At 41.2% G+C, this 20,130-nt stretch overlaps 1 protein-coding gene across 1 annotated transcript in view; it reads left to right on the top strand.

The window, feature by feature from the left end:
- The window catches only part of RANBP2 (RAN binding protein 2), a 31,060-nt gene extending 11,587 nt beyond the window's left edge, over positions 1–19,473 (top strand). Inside the window, exons 19-29 of the mRNA XM_008946420.1 lie at positions 160–257; positions 823–5,398; positions 10,367–10,534; positions 12,071–12,163; positions 13,310–13,503; positions 13,982–14,210; positions 14,744–14,842; positions 15,006–15,148; positions 16,645–16,918; positions 17,094–17,428; positions 18,901–19,473. Of these exons, the coding sequence (XP_008944668.1) occupies positions 160–257; positions 823–5,398; positions 10,367–10,534; positions 12,071–12,163; positions 13,310–13,503; positions 13,982–14,210; positions 14,744–14,842; positions 15,006–15,148; positions 16,645–16,918; positions 17,094–17,428; positions 18,901–19,206 (6,515 nt within the window). The 3' untranslated portion in view covers positions 19,207–19,473. The remainder of the gene's footprint in view (positions 1–159; positions 258–822; positions 5,399–10,366; positions 10,535–12,070; positions 12,164–13,309; positions 13,504–13,981; positions 14,211–14,743; positions 14,843–15,005; positions 15,149–16,644; positions 16,919–17,093; positions 17,429–18,900) is intronic.
- Positions 19,474–20,130: the final 657 nt, after the last annotated feature.

Here is a 20,130-nt window from a genome sequence, read left to right as displayed (position 1 = left end):
CTGCTGAATTTTTATCAAAATGCTTAGCTAAACCAAATTCAGACTTGAAAGTAATGCAGAAATGTTTTAATGAGTCACAATTAAGTGATTGCTGGGGAGAGTCCATGAAAACAACAGTAAAAGTCAAGTATAAACTGCTTTTGTGTTGTTCCTTTTTAGTTTCTACCACTGGCCCCTCTGTTTACTACAGCCAGTCACCTGCCTATAACTCTCAGTATCTTCTCAGAACTGCCGCAACCAACGTAACCCCAACAAAGGTGAGAGCAAATCTATCCACTTAACCTACCTCCAGTGATCTACTGAAAATGACTGGTTTTCATTCCATGTGCAGTTGGATGTAATTGCAGTTCCTTATGTAGCATTTGGTAAAGTTGGACTGCTAGGGATTAACTGATAATGTATATTTCTGCCTAATCTTTGGCATGTGTGGTTTGGAGAGGAAAAGCCAGCAAACTGTCTGTAATATGTTAGTATGTGTCCCCTACAGGATGTTGATGATAGCACTTATTATTTTATGTAATTATTTTAGTAATAGCCAGTCGCTGAGATCAACTGCTTTGGGACTGGCCAGACCAGCAGCCGAACGGCAGATGTTGGTGTACAGAGGGTTTCCAAAAATTTCCCTTTGGTAGAGAAAAGCCAGGAGCACATTCTGGTGCCCTTGAAGATTTAATCAGTTGAACTTGAAGTAATTTAGATTTAAACTCATGAGAAGGTATGCCTGCTTTCAGGAGTACGTGTTACGTGGGCACAGTAAAACTTTGTCCTCTGTTACCATAACAAGCGAAGCAATTGTTTCCTTCTTATTTTTTTTTTTTTTAGGCTCCTGTCTATGGCATGAACCGACTTACACCTCAGCAACATATATATGCTTACCAACAACCGATGCATACACCACCTCTGCAAAACACCTCTGCTTGTATGTTTTCCCAAGATATATATGGCACACCTCTGCGTTTTGATTCTTCTGCTACTGGACTCATTTCTCCCCGTGGGGTTGATGATTATTACAATTACAGCGTTCCACAGGCAAGCACAAATCCACCATTGCCTGAGCCAGGCTATTTCACAAAGCCTTCGGTCGCACCGCCCACTCTAAAGCCTGCAGAACCAAAAGTGATAGAATTCCCAAAAACTAAATCCGGACAGCCAGGAACAGCAGAAGGACCCAAACCATCTCTGCCAACACCAGCACAGCCGAGTCAGCCAACGACTTTTAAATTCAACACTAACTTCAAGTCTAACGATGGAGACTTTACCTTTTCTTCTCTTCAGGTTGCAGCACAGCCTCCTAATGCACCTTTTAATAGCAGCGAAAGCCTCTTGGGTCTTCTGACTTCTGATAAACACTCACAGGATGATAGATACATCGAACAAAAACCAGTTAATGATCATCCAAATAGCCAAAGAAATAGCTTCAGTTTTAGCAGTAAACATATTTCAGGCGTCCCTTTTAGAGAAAGCATGGGACAGAATGCACACAAAAACCTGGGTGTTGAGAAGAGCGATATGTTTGGTGTCCAAGAACCAAGCAAATCTGTGTTTATGACTTCAAATTCTGATTTGGCCAATAGAAGTCTTGAAACTGAGGGAGGAAGCACCCACGGTGGAGATGAGGATGATGATGGCCCTCATTTTGATCCTGTGGTGCCACTCCCTGACAAAATTGAAGTAAAGACAGGTGAGGAAGATGAAGAAGAATTCTTCTGCAACAGAGCCAAGCTCTTCCGTTTTGATGCAGAATCTAAGGAATGGAAAGAAAGGGGTATTGGAAATGTGAAAATACTGAAACATAAAGTGTCTGGCAAGTTTCGTCTCTTAATGAGACGGGACCAAGTGCTGAAGATCTGTGCAAATCACTACATAAATACTGATATGAAATTAACTCCAAATGCTGGCTCAGACAGGTCATTTGTGTGGCACGCTTTAGATTATGCGGACGAGTTGCCAAAACCAGAACAGCTTGCGATTAGATTTAAAACACCTGAGGAAGCAATGCTTTTCAAAAGTAAGTTTGAGGAGTCACAGAATATTTTAAAAACCCTGGGATCAAATGTTGACACATCTGTGACTCAGAGTAGTGGGACTGCAAGAGAAACAACAAATCAGGACATCAAGGAGCCTAGCAGATCCACTTCTGGGACGCCGACCTTTGGCTTTCAGTTCCAAAAAGATGGGGTGGTTAGTGAAGCTGAGAGCAAAGGCAGCCTTACAGCTACATCAACTGTGTCTGGCCCAACCACTTTTTCACTTGGAAAGGAAGCCCCACAAACCTTTTCTCCTGGTGGGTTTGGGCAGCATCTCTTGAAGAAGGATCAATGGGAGTGTAAAGTGTGTTTAGTTCCAAATGAAGCAACTGCAAAGAATTGTGTATCGTGTCAAAGTCCAAATCCGGATATGCGGGAAACGAGTGGGACACAACTAAGTGACTCTGCTGCAGGCTTCAAACCCAGTGGTAACACTGTGCAGGACAACTTTGGGTCTGCTTTTGCTAAAAAGGAAGGTCAGTGGGACTGCAGTGTCTGTTTAGTAAGAAACGAACCCACTGTTTCCAAATGCGTTGCCTGCCAGAATCCAAACAAAAGTAATGCAGCAGTACCTACTCAGCCCATTTCTTATAAGTTTGGCCAGGCCATTGCTCCAAAGGCTCAAAATGACACGGGAACTGCTAGTTCTAAAAAAGAAGGTCAGTGGGACTGCTCTGTGTGCCTAGTCCAAAACGAAGCAAAAGATGCAAAGTGTCGTTCTTGTCAGAATCCAAACTCTCAGAGTCAGCCGAATGTGCCTATGCCTACTGTTCAGGCATCCTCTTGTCCCAGGTTTGGTTCCATTGCTGATGCAAGCAAGCCACAGAAAAATGGATTTGAAGAGCTTTTTATGAAAAAGGAAGGGCAGTGGGATTGTACTACTTGTTTGGTGAGGAATGAAGGTTCTTCAGCGGCCTGCGTAGCCTGCGAAACACCAAATCCTGCTCTTGGCACTTCATCAACTCCTACTTTTGGCCTGAAAAGTAAATTATCTGAACCTGCTGGAGGACAGTTGGGAACAGGCTTTAAGTGTGATTTCTTAGGCAAAGGCTTCAAGTTTGGTCATCCGGAGCAAGGCAAGACACCATCATTTACATTTCAGATTCCTTCTGATACTGAAGCGAAGCCTGCAAAGGAAGGATTTAACTTTTCAATGCCAGTGCCTGTAGATGGATTTAAATTTGGGATACAGGAATCTAATAAAAACACCGGTAAGGAAAATGAACCATGCAAAGACTCTACAACTGGCTTCTTAAAAACCACTGACGAAAAAGACAAAAAGGAACTGCCTTCAGACAGTGGAATTCCATTCCAATTTCAAGAAACGGCAAACAAGGAGAAAAGTGACTTCGTTTTTGGGCAAAATAGCAGCACTTTCGCCGAGCTTGCAAAAAATAATCCAGGGGAAGGCTTTCAGTTTGGCAAAAAAGACCCCAACTTCAAAGGATTTTCAGGTGCAGGTGAAAAGCTGTTTTCTTCACAGGATTCTAAGATGGATCACGAAGCAAACACATCTGCTGACCTTGGTGAGAAGGATGATGACGTGTATAAGACAGAGGACAGTGACGATATCCATTTTGAACCTATAGTTCAGATGCCTGAAAAAGTAGAACCATTTACAGGAGAGGAAGATGAGAAGGTGTTGTACTCCCAAAGAGTAAAGCTGTTCAGGTTTGATCCAGAAACAAGCCAGTGGAAGGAACGTGGAGTGGGCAACCTGAAGATTCTTAAAAATGAAGTTAATGGCAAAGTCAGAATATTAATGCGGCGGGAGCAGGTGCTGAAGGTGTGTGCAAATCACTGGATAACAACAACAATGAACTTGAAGCAGCTGTCTGGCTCAGACAAAGCTTGGATATGGATGGCCAATGACTTCTCTGATGGTGACGCAAGGTTGGAACAGCTGGCAGCAAAGTTCAAGACACCAGAGCAAGCTGAAGAGTTCAAACAGAAGTTTGAAGAGTGTCAGAGGCTGCTACTAGATATACCACTGCAGACACCCCACAAACTTCTTGATTCAGGTAGGACAGCTCAACTTATACAGAAAGCAGAAGAAATGAAGTGTGACTTAAAAGATTTCAAAACGTTCCTGACAGATGACAAAACTAAACTGTCGGAAGAGGAGAGTGTAAGCTCTGTTTGTGGCAGCAGTACCTCTGATCTGGTTATAAAGCCCCATGCTGAAAGTACTGGGCCTACTCTGGAATGGGATAACTATGACCTGCGTGAAGAAGCGTTGGATGATAGTGTAAGTAGTTCTGTATACACATCACCTATTGCAAGTAGCCCTGTAAGGAAAAATCTGTTTAGATTTGGAGAGTCTACCACAGGTTTTAGTTTCAGCTTTAAATCTGCCTTGAGCCCATCCAAATCTCCTGCCAAACAGAACCAGAGTAGAACGTCAGTAGGCACAGATGAAGATTCTGATGTTACTCAAGAAGAGGAGAGAGATGGGCAGTACTTTGAGCCTGTGGTACCTCTGCCTGATCTTGTGGAAGTGACCAGTGGTGAGGAAAATGAGCAAGTTGTCTTCAGTCACAGAGCTAAGCTCTACAGATACGACAAAGACACTAACCAGTGGAAAGAGAGAGGGATTGGAGATATCAAGATCTTGCAGAACTACGACAACAAACAAGTGCGTATAGTGATGAGAAGGGACCAGGTACTAAAACTCTGTGCCAATCACAGAATAACACCAGACATGAATTTGCAACAAATGAAAGGATCTGACCGAGCCTGGGTATGGACTGCATGTGACTTCTCAGATGGGGAAAGGAAAGTAGAACTTCTGGCTGTACGATTCAAGCTGGAAGATGTCGCGGACTCATTTAAGCAAATTTTTGATGAAGCAAAACATGCCCAAGAGAGAGAGACACTCATAACACCTCTTTCTTCCCGTGCCAATACACCAAAGGAATCTCCGTGTGGTAAAAATGCTGTAGCTGTCCTAGAAGAAACTACCAGAGAAAGAACTGACCTTGGGCATGGTGATGATACTGCTGATGTAACTGTGGAGGCTGCAGAGGTATCGAGCGCTTCTGAAACACCAACAAAAACGGTGGTTTCTCCTCCAAAGTTTGTGTTTGGATCTGAATCTGTCAAGAGCATTTTCAGCAATGAAAAGTCAAAGACTTTCACATTCGGAAATACTTCAGCCACCGGTTCTCTCTTTGGCTTCAGCTTTAATCCTCCAAAAAAGGCTGAAGACCAGACGCCAGTATCTCAGAACACAGTGCAGAAAGGACAGAAAGTCTTTGAGCCACCAAAAAGCTCTAGCACTCCTCAGAAGCTTCTGGACAGCAAAGCAGACAACTTGCCTACTTCCACACAAGATGGACCCTCTAACTTCTCATTTAAAATTCTGGAAAAAGGTGAGTGTCCATTGAGCTAGTAATTTATTCAGCTACACAACTTACTAAGCAGACATCTCTCTGCTATTCATGACTTCTTGTCTCAATCTGTAGTTTCTTTCAGTTCTAATGAGAGTACCCACATCTTCAAGATGTTTTCAAGAGTTTCAAGTAAAGGAGTGATTTTAAGTCATCATTTTCATATACAAAATGGAAGTGTGGGATGCAGGTTTGGAGTTTTATTGGTTAGTGAGGGGATTTCAGGTAGGAGCTATAACTGAGGTGCTGTACCTGACGTGGTGGAAGATGATAGCTGCTCTATTCACATGGGTTGGATAACCCTCTGTAGAACTAAAAGATGAGGTTTCCTACTGTGAAATACAACTTTCCAACCATGAAACAGAACATAGATTGCAGGTGAACACTTAATCCAAACAATTTATTTCTTTTAGGATTTAATTTTAGCCTTTTTAAATCTAATCCCATGGCCTTTTGGACAAGCGCATCCTCCTTGCAACCAGATAGTAAAGGTATTTATATACTGCACTGAATGTGTGATAAAAATGCTTCAGCAGGCATGGACAGTAACCCAACTGTGGCAGAGCAGTTGGCTCAGTAATCCTTATGATTAACTTGCATGCTTAAGAAGAGTACTTAAAATCATGTGTCTGACTACTGCATTTGTCCTATTGGAGAATGCTTGTAGCCCTTAATGTGCTAATAAGAGCTAGCACAATGGATGGCCTTCTTTAAGCTTTTGGCTTCTGTTTGCCTTATTGTCTGAGGGCATCTGCCTTCCACTTCTCATTCTGGTTTTACTGAACATGCACACTGGATATCTAAAATTTCCCTTTTCTAAAGAAATTGGAACATGCACACTGGATATCTAAAATTTGCCTTTTCTAAAGAAATTAAATTCCCCCGTTACTTTTAGAGAATATATCTCTTCCTGAAGAAGTCTTCTACTTCAGCGAAATAAACTTGTATTCTCTAAAAGTAACGGGGGAATTTATCTCTTCCTGAAAAGGTCTTCTACTTCAGTGAAATAAACTTAAAAATCTCAAGACAGGTTATTCAGTAAAATCCCTGAAGGTACTTAGCCCCGCTGTTGGAAATGGTTAATTGACCTCCCCATCATCAGTGTTATCAGGGGGCTGCTCTGGAGCTGACCCATCTGCAGCAGCTTTCCCTGGGGCAGGGAAATGGCCAGGGCACTGGGGGGGCCAGCTGGGAGCTGTTCAAGAGGGGTGGGCATTGCCAGGGCAACCACGGCCACTCCCATGGCTGTATAAAGCACCCTGGAAAGTGCCAGTGACCAGGAGAGCTGCCACTAGAGCGTGGTGCCACAGTTTGTGTGGCAGGGCACCAAAGCTCTGCTGGCTCAAGAGGTGAGTTCATCTGGTGGTCATCACCCTCTCAGGAGCTTAACTGTGGTATCCACCAGGGAGAAAGCTCTGGCCTCTGCTTGCCAGAATGGATGTGAGCCCCAGAGCCTTTCAGTGGTGATAGGTGGCAGTAGGGAAAACAGCTGTCTGTGGTGTGACCAGGTGGGCAGTCTGCTCAGCCTCGTGGCAGAGCTGTGAGAGACAGTAGAAAGGTTAAGGAGCATCAGGGAGGCTGAGCAAGAGAGAAACTGCTGGAGCCAAGGTTTGCCATCCCTTAACTGTGCTAAGGTCTGTGGAAGACAGGGAGGTGAATCAAGACAGCCAGCGTGGCTTCACCAAGGGCAAGTCCTGTGGCCTTCTGTGATGGAGTGACTACACTGTATGAGGGATTGTGTAAGGACAGATTTATATGTCTATTTAAAAAAAAAAATGTCTATCTTGTACTTCAGATTGTTCTGCTTTTTTGATAGCTAGGATATTATACAGGTAGTAATTACAGTTGATAATTGTCTTTAGTGTAGCTTTTTGGTGGCTTTGTTTTGAGCTCTGACTTAACAGCAGATGACTTTGGAAGTCCTTTCTAAATTAGGTTTTCAAGCCTACCCAATGCAAATATAATCTGAGGCTTTCTCATGGACATTGTCTTTTGGGGAGCAGCTTCTGAGTTCTGCTAGAGCAACATTCAAAAGAAATTCAACCTCATAGGACTGCACCTCCATGCAAAAGCACTTAATGTTTTTTCCTCAGGTCATGAGGTATTCATAGGTGCTTTACAAGTTTGATTCAAAGTCATGTCAAGTTCATGTTACTGCATCAGTTACATGCATTAAAGTGTTAAACTCTGATGCTTTTCTCTTCTATTCAGAAGATATTCACTGATGTATCCATGCAAAACAAATATTAGTATTGTGACTAGCTACATACTCAAGCTTACCAAGTCTTAATGTCAGCTGAAACAAAAGCAGAAATACAATACACCAGTGAAAGGAACTGTTGTGCATGGTCTTGCTCTTTATTTTGTGCCTTCCATACACTAACAGTATTTTGTGTGGATTTTTTTTCCTCTGAGTAGAAAGGTCTATTATCACAAAACCAACAGGCTTTTAAGAATCTGTGTACATGTGCATGGCTCTTTGCTTTCATGGCTGCCTGTGGAGACACTTAAGCTGTTTGCAGCATTTTTGAATAAGAAAAGTTAACTTTCTTGTGGGGTGGGTGAGTAGAAAGTGACTTAAGTGAACCAGTAAACATCTTGCTCAGTTTTTTGAGGGCAAATGTGTTATAATCTTCATCTTTATCATTGAACCCTTCTGTCACTTTGAGGGATGTTTGGAACACTTAATCTGGTGTTTGGTAGATCAGTTTAATGGAGAACTTTACCTATGGATTAATCTGAAGTGACTTTTTAATGTATTTCTCTTATCCAGCTCCTTTGCACAAATGCTACCAAAAAGAGACTGTGTGATAATTCTTTGGGAATGCTATGTGGTTGAATATGATGGGACTATAAAATCTGTGGCCAGGGTCTTCTAGCTAACTTTACACTGCTCAGGTTGGAAGCAGTTTACACTTTTACCATCTACCTGACTGACTTTTTGGAAGAAATGTTGAAGATACGTTTTTGAAAATTCTCTAATCCTAAGGAAAGCTGGGCTTTGTTGTAACCTTTACTGGCTGGAAGACTAAATACTCCACACCTAAATCTGTGTGGTGAACTTGGTGCAAACTTAGTCCAGTTGAGACACTTGCTTAACTAATCTGAGAGAATAAAACATGTATATGAATAAAACCCTGCCCTTTGCAGGGTACCTGCACATCTTCAAAACACAGTGCTAGCTGGACTCCTAATTCTTCAATCAGCTAGGGTTAGTGAGTATTTTTGCATAGGAGTCTGAGAAAATATATGAAAACATCTATAGTCTGCTGTCATGGTATGAACTTAGAAATTTGCTTTTCAAGAATTTTCTCCTACACTTACACAGGTTCAGAGGAGCTACTGAGAGCTAAATAAAGTGAGCAGCAAAAAGGATTATTCCACATGACTGTATGTGCTAGTAGTGGGTTTGAGCTGCACTTTGGCATACAAATGCCTGCAATTATTAACTTGCAATCAAAGGGGGAGTCAATTAGGGCAAAGGTTAGGGAGGGTATACTTTGAAAAAAGACTTAATTTGAACTAGTACTTTGGATTTTGTTTTTTGTTCTGCTGTTCTTTATATTACTCTGAATCTACTGGAAGATCCTAGTGGTAAAACTGTTTTTAAAAAGCAGATGTATTTTGGAGTGTCAGAGGATCAAGGAGCATGTCTATAAATGTTCCAATTCTGTCCTTGCTCCCTTGCAGGGATGGGTATCAAATGGCATGAGCAGGAAAGTCAATATTCCTCAGGAACCAGTTAGTATCCTGGTTCCTAGCTGAAGTTTTAGGTTCCCACTGATTACTTTGTGCCACAAACTTGTCAAGTGTTTTCTAATGAACAGTGAACTTTTCAGGCCGCCCTTCAAATTCTGCTGCCTAATTCAGCTCAAACTTGGAGAATGTTAACAAATAGGTTGACTTACTGAAGCCATGAAATTGTTCTCAGGAATAGCCAGTGCCTGATATGGATGTGCTTATGGGGTGATCCTGACAGATAGCTACCAAATTTGTTACTCTCACACTTACCCCAAGCTCCCAATCTCAACACTAAAAACCAACCCAAACAAACAAAACCCCAACCAAAGAATACATGGTGCTTAAACTGGTGCATCCCCCTTCTTTGCTTCCATTTTTTCAAAGAAATCTCAAATCCTTGTTTCCAGAGCTGTCTACTTGTTCGTACAGCTGTCTGTTTTTCTGCAGTTTGCTCTAGGCTGTGCTTTCAGCTTTGACCTTTGGTTATGCACTATTTTTTTCAGTGCAAGTGAAATACACAACTGGATGTTGAAGGAAAGAGGAGGAAAAGCTGTATAATAAAATGGATAGTGGTATTTGTGCTTGCTGGAAAAGCAAGTTGAATAGGCTGTAAGCAGTGGGGTATTTTGTCATCCAACAAGGTGGAACTAAAAATTACTTTAGTAACAGTAAAAGTATCAGCAACAGTTGTTATAGTAAATTGAGATTAGCTGAAAAAAGCTTAGATTTCCTCATAGGTAACTTGAAGTACATTGTATTCAGTTGCTGTGTAATATCTTCCAGAATTTAAAGCACTTTTAAGCAATGCAGTAAAACATGTTGCTGTAGACAGCTTCACTTTTTCTTTTTTCAGGCCTGAAGTTTGTCCCTCTGCCTCTAGATACCACCTGTATGCCTTTTCTCCATAGCTGCATTTTGTTTGAGGATCTAAGTTAACTAATCTTTGTGGCAGTATAAAGATGCAGGCTTGTTTCTGTTCTGATACTTCAATTCCAAAGGCAATAGAACAGGGTGTAGTTGGGCATGCTCTCCTAGCATCCTGTAACTTTGCTTTGTTTCCTTTGTACCAACAGAAAATACACAGGCTCCAAATGTATTTCTAACTGCTCTAGAATCACCTTGGTTCTCTAATATTGGCAGTGTGGGGTTAATGTTATTCCTGATGTGAAATGATTCCATTTTAATGGTTTGTTCCATTTCTGTGACAAGCTGAGAAGCCGACAGTGTCCGGAGGGGATCGTCCGTCCGACGAGGTGGTGATAGTGTACGAGCTAACCCCCACCCCTGAGCAGAGAGCTCTCGCTGGCTTCCTCAAGCTGCCTGCAACATTCTTCTGTTACAAGAATAAGCCTGGATACGTGAGTGACGAGGACGATGGTAAGGAGTGCCCGAGTTGGTCTTTGTGTTGCTTTTTTGGGGGTAAAGGCTGTAATACACAGCACTGCTGTGGCACTGTGTGTAGTTTTGGGTGCCTCCATGTAAGAAGGACATCAGACTATTAGAGTGTGTCCAGGAGAAGGTGACAAAGAGGGTGAAAGGCCTTGAGGGCCAGGCTTAAGAGGAGTGGCTGAGGTCAGATATAAGAAGGACATCAGACTATTAGAGTGAGTCCAGGGGAAGGTGACCAAGAGGGTGAAAGGCCTTGAGGGCCAGACTTAAGAGGAGTGGCTGAGGTCAATTAGTTAGTTCAGCTTGGAGAAGAGAAGGCTGAGGGGTGATCTCATTGCAGTCTGCAGCTTCCTCAAGGTGGGCAGCAGAGGAGGAGGTGCTGGTCTCTTTCTGGTGGCCACTGACAGGACATGAGGAAATAGAATGAAGCTGTCAGGGGCAGTTCAGGGTGGACATGAGGAGCAGCTTCTTCACTGTGAGGGTGGTTGGTCGCTGGACAGGGCTCCCCAGGGCAGTGATCATGGCACCAAGCCAGTCACAGTTGAAGGAGCATTGTCTGGACAATGCTTTTGGGTTTTGGTTCAGTTTTATTTAGGTAGTCTCATGAGGATCAGGGAGTTGGACTTGGTGATCCTTATGTGTCTCTTCCAACTAGAGATGTTGTGTGATTCTGTGAATACTATCAGAACCATTAGACACACAAATATTTTTGCATGGACAGATGAGAAATAATCCTGTCATCTTCCTTAAGGCCAAAGATGTTCACTTGGGTCTTCAAGACAATAGGAGAGTGGAGTCCAGGAATGACTGAAGGGAACGTGTGCTGGTGCCTCTTGGGAGCTGACACACCTAACCAGCTGCACTGGCAGTAGGAGAGGTTAAATAATCGGATATTTGAGCCTAGTCTCATTTGAGCAAGAGGCTTTACTTGTTGAGCTATTTTTAGAGATAAATACAGGGCAGCTTTCATCAAAAAGGAACATGCTTGGGCTCCATAAAGGCTATAGACTAACGGCTTATTTTTCTTCGAAATCAAATTCCTGACACTGAAACTGGACATCTTTTATGTCAAATCTTACTGCATGCAACTAAACTAGTCTCCATTTATTCAGTAGGAAATATGGTAAATTAAAGTTCTGAAGCATTCTATTTACAGAAAATAGGAGAAGACAAGTCCCCTCCCACCAAATAACTGAGCTTGTTAATTTTGATAGAAAAGATCTTCATTCTTCTTTTTTTGAATTCTGTTTAGTGATGCTCTTAGTTAAATCATTCAATAAGAAATGTGTTTCCTGAAAACAAAACCTGTGCTGTGCAGCTGTAATAGCTGAGGCTGAGGAAAGTGTTGACAGCACACTCAAGCACATGTGTGCAAAATAGCAAGTGAAAGCTTACTTGCTGACCTGGGGAACTTAAAACATAAGCAAAAATGATGCATGTTTGCTAGGCTTGTGAGCTGGAAAGGCTTAATTCTTTGTACTTAAAGGATGCTTGAGAACTTAATGCTTATTTCCTGTATTTAAGACGAAGACTATGAAACAGCTGTTAAGAAACTTAATGGAAGACTGTATCCTAGTGATTCAGAAGAGAAAAAGAAATTGCAAGATCCTGTAAAAGGTATGTCTTAAAACACAAGGCTTAAAATGTCTCATACTGAAACACAAGCTCTAAATCTGAAGGATTAGATCATAGGCACTGAGATTAATTTTGTTTCCTGAGATAGTGTTTTTCAAACCACTGATGGTGGGAGCAGAAAATCAGCCTCTCAAAATGCAGCTTTAAGCTCAGTATGTTGAACTGTTAGCAGTAAAGTGGTACCTAAATGAGAAATGTACATTTCAGGTGGCTTCTAAACAAGAACATCATAGTGTCTTTCTACCTTGTGCCCCTTCTGAACACAAAGAATTCACCTTGGCATGTACAAAAATTCTTACCTGTGAACACTTGCTACTTCTGCACATAGTCAACTCAAGCTTATGAATTAATATTGTTAAATTAAAAACATTTAGTTTTTATATTAAAAATGCAGATCTAGAAGATAGACAAACATAAGCCGCAAATTCAATTTACAGATGTTAGTGTTGCATAACTGAAAATCTGGGTAGATTATTCTAGAAGTGGAGGTTGGGAATTCTGTGAGGATATGTGCTAGAAAGAGGTGGTATCCATTGAGCCATCTGGAATACAAGTAGATGTTGGAGGAAGCTGTTGTAGTTGCAGCTGCAAGATGGAGCTGTTCATCATTGCCTGGAAATGCCCCAACAGCAAGAGGAAACCCAGTACAATGAATTTCCAGTTCTAGTCTCCCTGAGTGGTGTTAATTTAGTTTTCACTGTTTAGTTTTCCACTGTTTAAACATTAATGCTATTGGAAAAACTCTTCAAGTCTTATTTCAAGTTGCATAAAGAGGTGGTATACATTGAGCCATCTGGAATACAAGTAGATGTTGGAGGAAGCTGTTGTAGTTGCAGCTGCAAGATGGAGCTGTTCATCATTGCCTGGAAATGCCCCAATAGCAAGAGGAAACCCAGTACAATGAATTTCCAGTTCTAGTCTCCCTGAGTGGTGTTAATTTAGTTTTCACTGCTTATTTTTCCACTGTGTTATTAATGTTTATTAATGCCATTGGAAAAACTCTTCAAGTCTTATATCAAGTTGCTCTGACTATCATGAGATTATTTTATAATGTATGTGCCAAAAGCTACCTTCAGTATTTAGATGCTTTCCTAGCTATTTTCTGCTAACTTTTATTCTTTGCACTAGGCATCACAGGAAAAAATGAATTCAGCAGTGAAAAAGTATGTGCCACTACTTGGGAAGAGAAACCAGCTCCCAAGGAGAGTGCTAGCACAGAAACTCTGCAGGATCCTTCTTCTTCTGTCTGTGGTGTCAGCAGTGATACTGAGGATGACAGTCCAGAAGACTTTCAGACAGAAGTTGAAAGTCAAGAAACGAAAGTAAGAACTAAATTTTTGCTATTTTTTTTCTCATTAAACTTGTACAGTTACTTCATACGCATGTGAGACTTGACCTACTTTGCACTTTGTGGTAAGTAGAATGTCCAGCAGAGAAAAACTACTGGACTCTTATGGCTGTGCCTCAAGTCTTTGTCAACACTGAAACAGAAGCTTAGACCTTAAGTTCTTTGGGAAGAGGAAGGAGGTACAGCTGTTCTCATAAGCTGCTTTGGCTAGTAAAATCACTCCTACTGTGTGTATATAAGGACTGATATTTTTCTAGAAGCATGAAACTTCAAAGATACTTCAGCCTCTAATGTCCCTGTGTGTTAAGTGTAATGAAAAACTTCAGAAAACTTAGAGCAACAAGTTTTCTTGGTGTTCTTTTTTCTAAAATGATGGTGTTCTGAGGAAGTGGTTTGAGTACTAGACTCTTGTAGCTTATTTGCTTATTACTGTGTTTTTTCATTGATCTCAGGAAAATGAGGTTACAAGCTCAACTGATTTAGTCTCTATGAGTAAGGAAGAAGTACCTGCTTCATCAGCCAGTGAGGTGGCAGTATTTGTCCAGTCATCTACCAACAGTGAAGAACCAGATTCCACCACAGAAACTGTGCCTGTATCACAGACTTTATCAGGAGCTGATGACAAACCTGTAGACTTGTCAACTAAAAAAAGTGATGCAGACTGTTCAGAGTCAACACAAGGTAAGATCAGGGGTATGCTCTGGGTTTTCTTCTAGGAACCTAAGTATGCTTTTCTTAAGATGAGTTCATCTAATCTAGTTTCTGCCTTGGAGGGAAGTAGTACCAATACTGAATTAGAAGCATGGATACCAGTCTAGGAAAAATGTGACTGGGAATTAAAATAATTATATACATAAAATTCTAGTGTGTTCAAATGCCCTAGTACAGAGCAATGTCTGGTATCTTTTGTATTCTTTATATATGGTATCCTTTTTCTGATTAGTTTACTGTTAAATACTGCATGAATACTTAGTAAAGCTCTGTGGATCTGCACAGGAGTAGCATGCTGAAACAGTCTCATGCAGTCTGGATTTTTTTTTTTAAACCATAATAAATGACTACTGTTATGAATAAGATTCATGCAAACTTCAAATTTATTGGAAGGTAAAAACATTGTAGAGATGACTTAGGTTTATTCTTGTGACTACCTAACATTAAATGCATTGTCTTTAAGAAAGGCAGACAAAAACCTTTAACTTTCCTCTCTTTGACAGAAGACAGAGTCATCTCATTGGGATTTGGCAATACTACAGGCTTGTCATTTGCAGATCTGGCTTCCAGAAGCTCTGGAGACTTTGCTTTCGGCTCAAAAGGTGAGTTACACTAGTTGCTTAGACACTCAGCTGGACTTCTACTGCATACAATGAACTTTCTGTGCACCAAATTTCTACTCATTGATCAGTTAACAGGTTTTTTTTAAGTTTTTGTCAGGAAGAAAACTGCACAGAGTTTAAAATGTACCTCTCTTCCTTGTAGATAAAAACTTCAAATGGGCAAATACAGGAGCAGCTGTGTTTGGAAACACAGCCCAGAAGGCAAATGAAGATGAGGGTGGTAGTGATGATGAGGTGGTACACAGTGATGATATCCACTTTGAGCCAATTGTGTCTTTACCAGAGGTAAGGTGACTTCTGGAATAGAAACCAACATTGAGACAAGCATGTCTGCTGACACAGCAAGTTCTGTAAAAATGCTTTGCTTGACTAACTGGGCTTTCCATGTTTTGTGCTGTGTTCTGTGTTTCTTTCATTGCCTGTATAGAAACACCTGCTGGCTTAAATCCTACTACAGCTTACCACGGAGGAAATACCTGGTGCATTGTTTAAAACCTTCCATGTTTACTTCATTATCTCTTGACTGAGTAGTGATCAGTATGCAGATTTTATAAGTCACTTGTAAAAGCTAGAAGTGAGGGGTTGGAACTAGGTGATCCTTGTGGTCCCTTCCAACCCTGACAGATTCTGATCTGTTTTAGCAGAGGACTTTAGAGCCCTAATGGCTCAATGGTTGGACTTGATGATCTTAAAGGTCCCTTCCAACCTAAAGGATTCTATGTTTCACTGCAGCACAGCTGAAAACAAAGATGAGAACTAACTGTTAGTGCTGATACAGCTGAGCTCTGGCTTTATCAATGGTTTGGAGATTCTGTTCTGTGAAAGCTATGCCAACTTAAGATTTCTACTCTAAGCCAGGGGAGAGATTTTGAGAATCACTAAGCAGTAAAGATGCAGTACAGCTAACCTCACCTGGAAGCTGAGGGAGCTAACTTTGTGTCATGGAACAAAACCACTGACCACCAGAGATGAAACCACAACTACAGTTCAGTGCAAGAAATGGTGTCTGTACAGTTCCCACACAAGTTCAGGTGCCACTGGGGCTGGCTCACACTTAGCTACAGCAGCAAAGTAAGTTTGGGCAGTTATACTGCAAGGGTCGCCTAAAAGTGTTTGGGTTTTAAAGGGGAGATTGCTTGTCAAGAAGTAGGAGAAGCTTCAGCTTTGAAGGTAGCTTCAGAACTTGCTGAGTGAGCCTTCACACAGTTGTTCATGACTTGATTTGGTGTGTAACCACAGTGTGCCTAATAACCATTTCAGACTGATGTTACTCACATCTGGCTTTCCTATAAATTATATTATTTAAGTTTAGATTACTATAATCATTAAGCAAGACACACAGAGCAAAAGTAAACAGTATGCAGAATCCTCAGCAAATCTGATGTAGTTCCTAACATGCCTTCAACCAGCTTATTCAAAATTTGGTATGCCCTTGTTCATCTGTGTGTCATATTTTGACTTCTGTGATGTGGTTTTTTTTTTTTCTTTCTTCCCTTCCTGCTTCTCTTCTTTAATCTCATTTCTCTCTCCACAAGTACTTATCTGTCTCATGTATTTCTCCAGCTCTGTCAGTGTTCCTTACCTTGGGAAGATGTTAACTGCAGGAGGTTAGAGCCCAGTCATATGCATGCATAAAGTCAGGAGCAGATAAGGCTGTCAGGGCTCAGCTTGTTTGCCACTAATATGTCAGAATCACCGTAACTGTGTGTAATACTACTTAATATTGCTGGTCACAGCAGCTGTCTTGGACATCACAGCTTCTCTACTGTGCTGGTTTTTAGGTGGAGGTAAAATCTGGAGAAGAAGATGAAGAAATTCTCTTCAAAGAGAGGGCAAAGCTTTACAGATGGGACAGAGACGCTACTCAGTGGAAGGAGCGTGGTGTTGGAGAGATAAAGATCCTCTTCCATACACAGAAGAAATACTACAGAGTCCTAATGAGAAGAGACCAAGTTTTTAAAGTCTGTGCAAACCACATCATCACCAAAGAAATGAATTTAGTGCCCTCTGATACATCAAACAATGCTTTAATTTGGACTGCCACAGATTACGCGGGTGAGTGTTTCAGGTGGTTTTTGTTTGGGTGTGTTTGTGTTGTTTTCCCTAGGTGGTCTGTAGTAGTTTCTGTGGCTTTTTTTTTCCCTGGAGATTACAGAAGACAAAAGCTATTTGTTTCTTTCTGAGTATACTGAATAGAGCTAAAGAAACCTGTTTTCACATTTATTTTCAGATCATGAAGGAAAAGTAGAACAATTTGCAGTCAGGTTTAAAAGCCAAGAAATGACTAATTCTTTCAAGAGGAGGTTTGAAGAATGCCAACGAAGCTTGTCACAACTACAGAGAGGACACCTATCTCTGGCAGCAGGACTGTCCAAGGACACCAACCCTGTTGTGTATTTTGAAGTTTCTGCTGACAATGAACCTTTAGGACATATAACCATGGAGCTGTTTTCAAATATTGTCCCTCGAACTGCTGAAAACTTCAGGGCCCTGTGCACAGGAGAGAAAGGATTTGGATTCAAGAACTCTACGTTTCACAGGATAGTCACTGACTTTGTGTGTCAGGTAAGCCTAACAGGAAGACTCTTCATTAGCAGACTGAGATGGATCTTGACTAACAGTGGCACTACAAGGTAGCACATTCTTGTTGGCAGCATGAATCCAGTGTGCAAGACACTTATCTGCCCTTTCCCTGCAAGGAGATGAGAAATGGCACAAGCAGAACGTGCTGCCTGAAGCCAAGTGCTTTATACCTGTGTGTGCCAGCTGCCTGATGCTTTAGTGTTACCTAGTGCTGCCATGTTAGTGTCAAAGAGGAAATCTCTCTGGATAGAGATCTCCCCTTAGAGTGGACAAGGGGCCTGTTGCTGAACAGGAACACAAAGGAAAGCAGGGGTTCCCAAAGCTACTGTTCAGCCTTCTCTGTCTTACAGAGATGAACTTCTGTATGCTCACCTGGGATGAACACTTTCTTTCCAGGCTTCTCTTGCTTTTTAAAGTACACTTTTTATTTACTGATATTCCAAGTATTTTAGACATTCAAGTTTCCATCTAAAAGAAGTCTTACAGATCTAATTGATCACAGGTCAGGTAGACCTTTCCTTTCTTAAAATTCTCATTGATAATTCAGTGAGTTTTAGTGACTTGTAACAAGCAGAATGAACCAACTTCATAGTACAAGCTGCAGCAGTGTTCCCACATGTCACTAGATCCCTGAAGATGAAGCATGATCCTTTACAAACTCCAAAGCAGACAGTAATACATGAAGGGCTGGACACTAGGATAAAAAATTACCCAGTCTCTTGATTTAAATTACTGTATTCTGTGTCTGCTTTACTTTGCCTAAACTCTCTCCAGGTACAGTGAAAAGCTTTTCAATGACAATTAAGGCTTTCCTTCAAAGATCAGATAACCTGTTATGTGTATAGTCAAATAATGAGGAGCCAGCAGCTTGTGGCCTTGCAGAAGGAACGAGACAGCTGACTAGCAGTAGGTGTTTGCACCACCCAGCTGCTTGCTCACTCCTCCCACCTCCCTGTGGGATGGGGAGAAGAATTGAGGGGGGGCAAAGTAAAATCTGTGGGTTGAGTTAACAACAATTTAATAATGAAAATGAAATAAAATCTAACAACAATAATATTAGAAGGAATATAATGCAATGAGAAAACCCAAGAGAAGATAAGTGATGAGCAGTGCAGTTGCTCACTGCCTGCTGACTGATGCCCAAGCAGCATTCCACCTCCCTGGCCAGCTCCTCCCAGTTTGTACACAGAAAGTGGCCTGGGAAGTGGTCACCCTGTGGAGCAGGAAGTTGAAATGCTGTGCTGAGAATAAACAAGGGATAAACCTTGCACTGGTGCTTCCATTACCACGGCCAAAGCTGATGAAGCTGAGAATCCTTCTAAGTACTTGTGAAAACTGAGAATGATTTCTTTCAAACCAAAGTCTTTACTATTGAAAGGGAATATAATTGTGCTGTATGTTTGTGTTTTGGGACTTGTAAGTTAATGCTGTGCCTTTTTGTGTCTCTTGTTCAGGGAGGTGACATAACTAACCATGATGGATCAGGTGGACGGTCAATTTATGGAACAGCATTCGAAGATGAGAATTTTGAAGTGAAACACACTGGGCCTGGATTGTTGTCCATGGCAAATAAGGGCAGGGATACAAATAATTCTCAGTTCTTCATAACACTTAAAAAAGCAGAACACTTGGACTTCAAGCATGTAGTATTTGGGTTTGTGAAAGATGGAATGGATGTTGTGAAAAAGATCGAATCCTTTGGTTCTCCTAAAGGGCTAGTAAATGGAAGAGTTGTCATTACAGACTGTGGGCAAATATAGAATAATGGGTTTGAGTATACAGATGTTCTAGCAGTATAAGTCAGTATTTAGATGTTATTGACTGATTCAACTTGTTAAAATGGACGTTCCTGATGTATAAATGTAAAATTACAGCTTATAGTTGGGGTTTTTATGTGTTCTAATTGATTTTTTGCATGTTAAATAAAGTTCAGACACTGGCATATTTCAGGTGTATTTGTGTTATCCTGCCATATTTGTAATAAATGTCAAATTTTAAAAATTAAATCTTAGTCTTGTTAAAATAGATGTCTTGTCTTCACTTTGGTTTGTTTAAAGAAGAAAAACTTGCATACTTTGGCTTCCTGCTCTTAGAAATCTCTCTTGAATATGCAGATTGTAGGTGCTAATTGGGGGCCAGTGAGGAGAAGGCGTTTGAAGCTCAGTGCTTGCTCTGCTGTGCAGGGGCAGGCTCAGGCAGCAGCCAGGTGCTGGGTTGTGCAGTCTGAAGTCTCAGAACAGCATGCACAGAGCATAGTTCTTAAACACTGATATTTTGTTAGAGAAGCATATTAACTATTTTTTTTTAAACCTAGAATATTTCTAAATGTCATAGTTTAGTGAAAAGTATCTACATAATGTTGGGTTTTTACTTGAAGTGCTGTAGTGTGACCCAGTGGAACTGCTAGGACATGGCTCTCTTGGCTGTCTCCTCAAATCTTCATGAGGTCAGAGAAGAGTAAGGGTAGTGTACCAAGGCCAGGGCCCTTTTACCTTTTAAAGCTGGCTCTCAATAGTGACTATGCATGAACAAAGGTGCGAGGGGGTTTAAAACGTCACTTCTTCATTATCACAATTTTTTTCAAGGTAATCCGTTTGGAATTTTAAGGCACAGCCAGAGCAGACATAAACACAGCGGCACATTCGCTCTTTTACACCTGTGTTTTTAGTATAAAGTTGGAAATA

This window comes from Merops nubicus, unplaced genomic scaffold (assembly GCF_000691845.1).
Source record: "Merops nubicus isolate BGI_N331 unplaced genomic scaffold, ASM69184v1 scaffold8608, whole genome shotgun sequence".
Classification (NCBI taxonomy): Eukaryota; Metazoa; Chordata; class Aves; order Coraciiformes; family Meropidae; genus Merops; species Merops nubicus.
The sequence above is the reverse complement of the archived record's forward strand: the minus strand, read 5'-3'. Positions and strand labels throughout refer to the sequence as shown.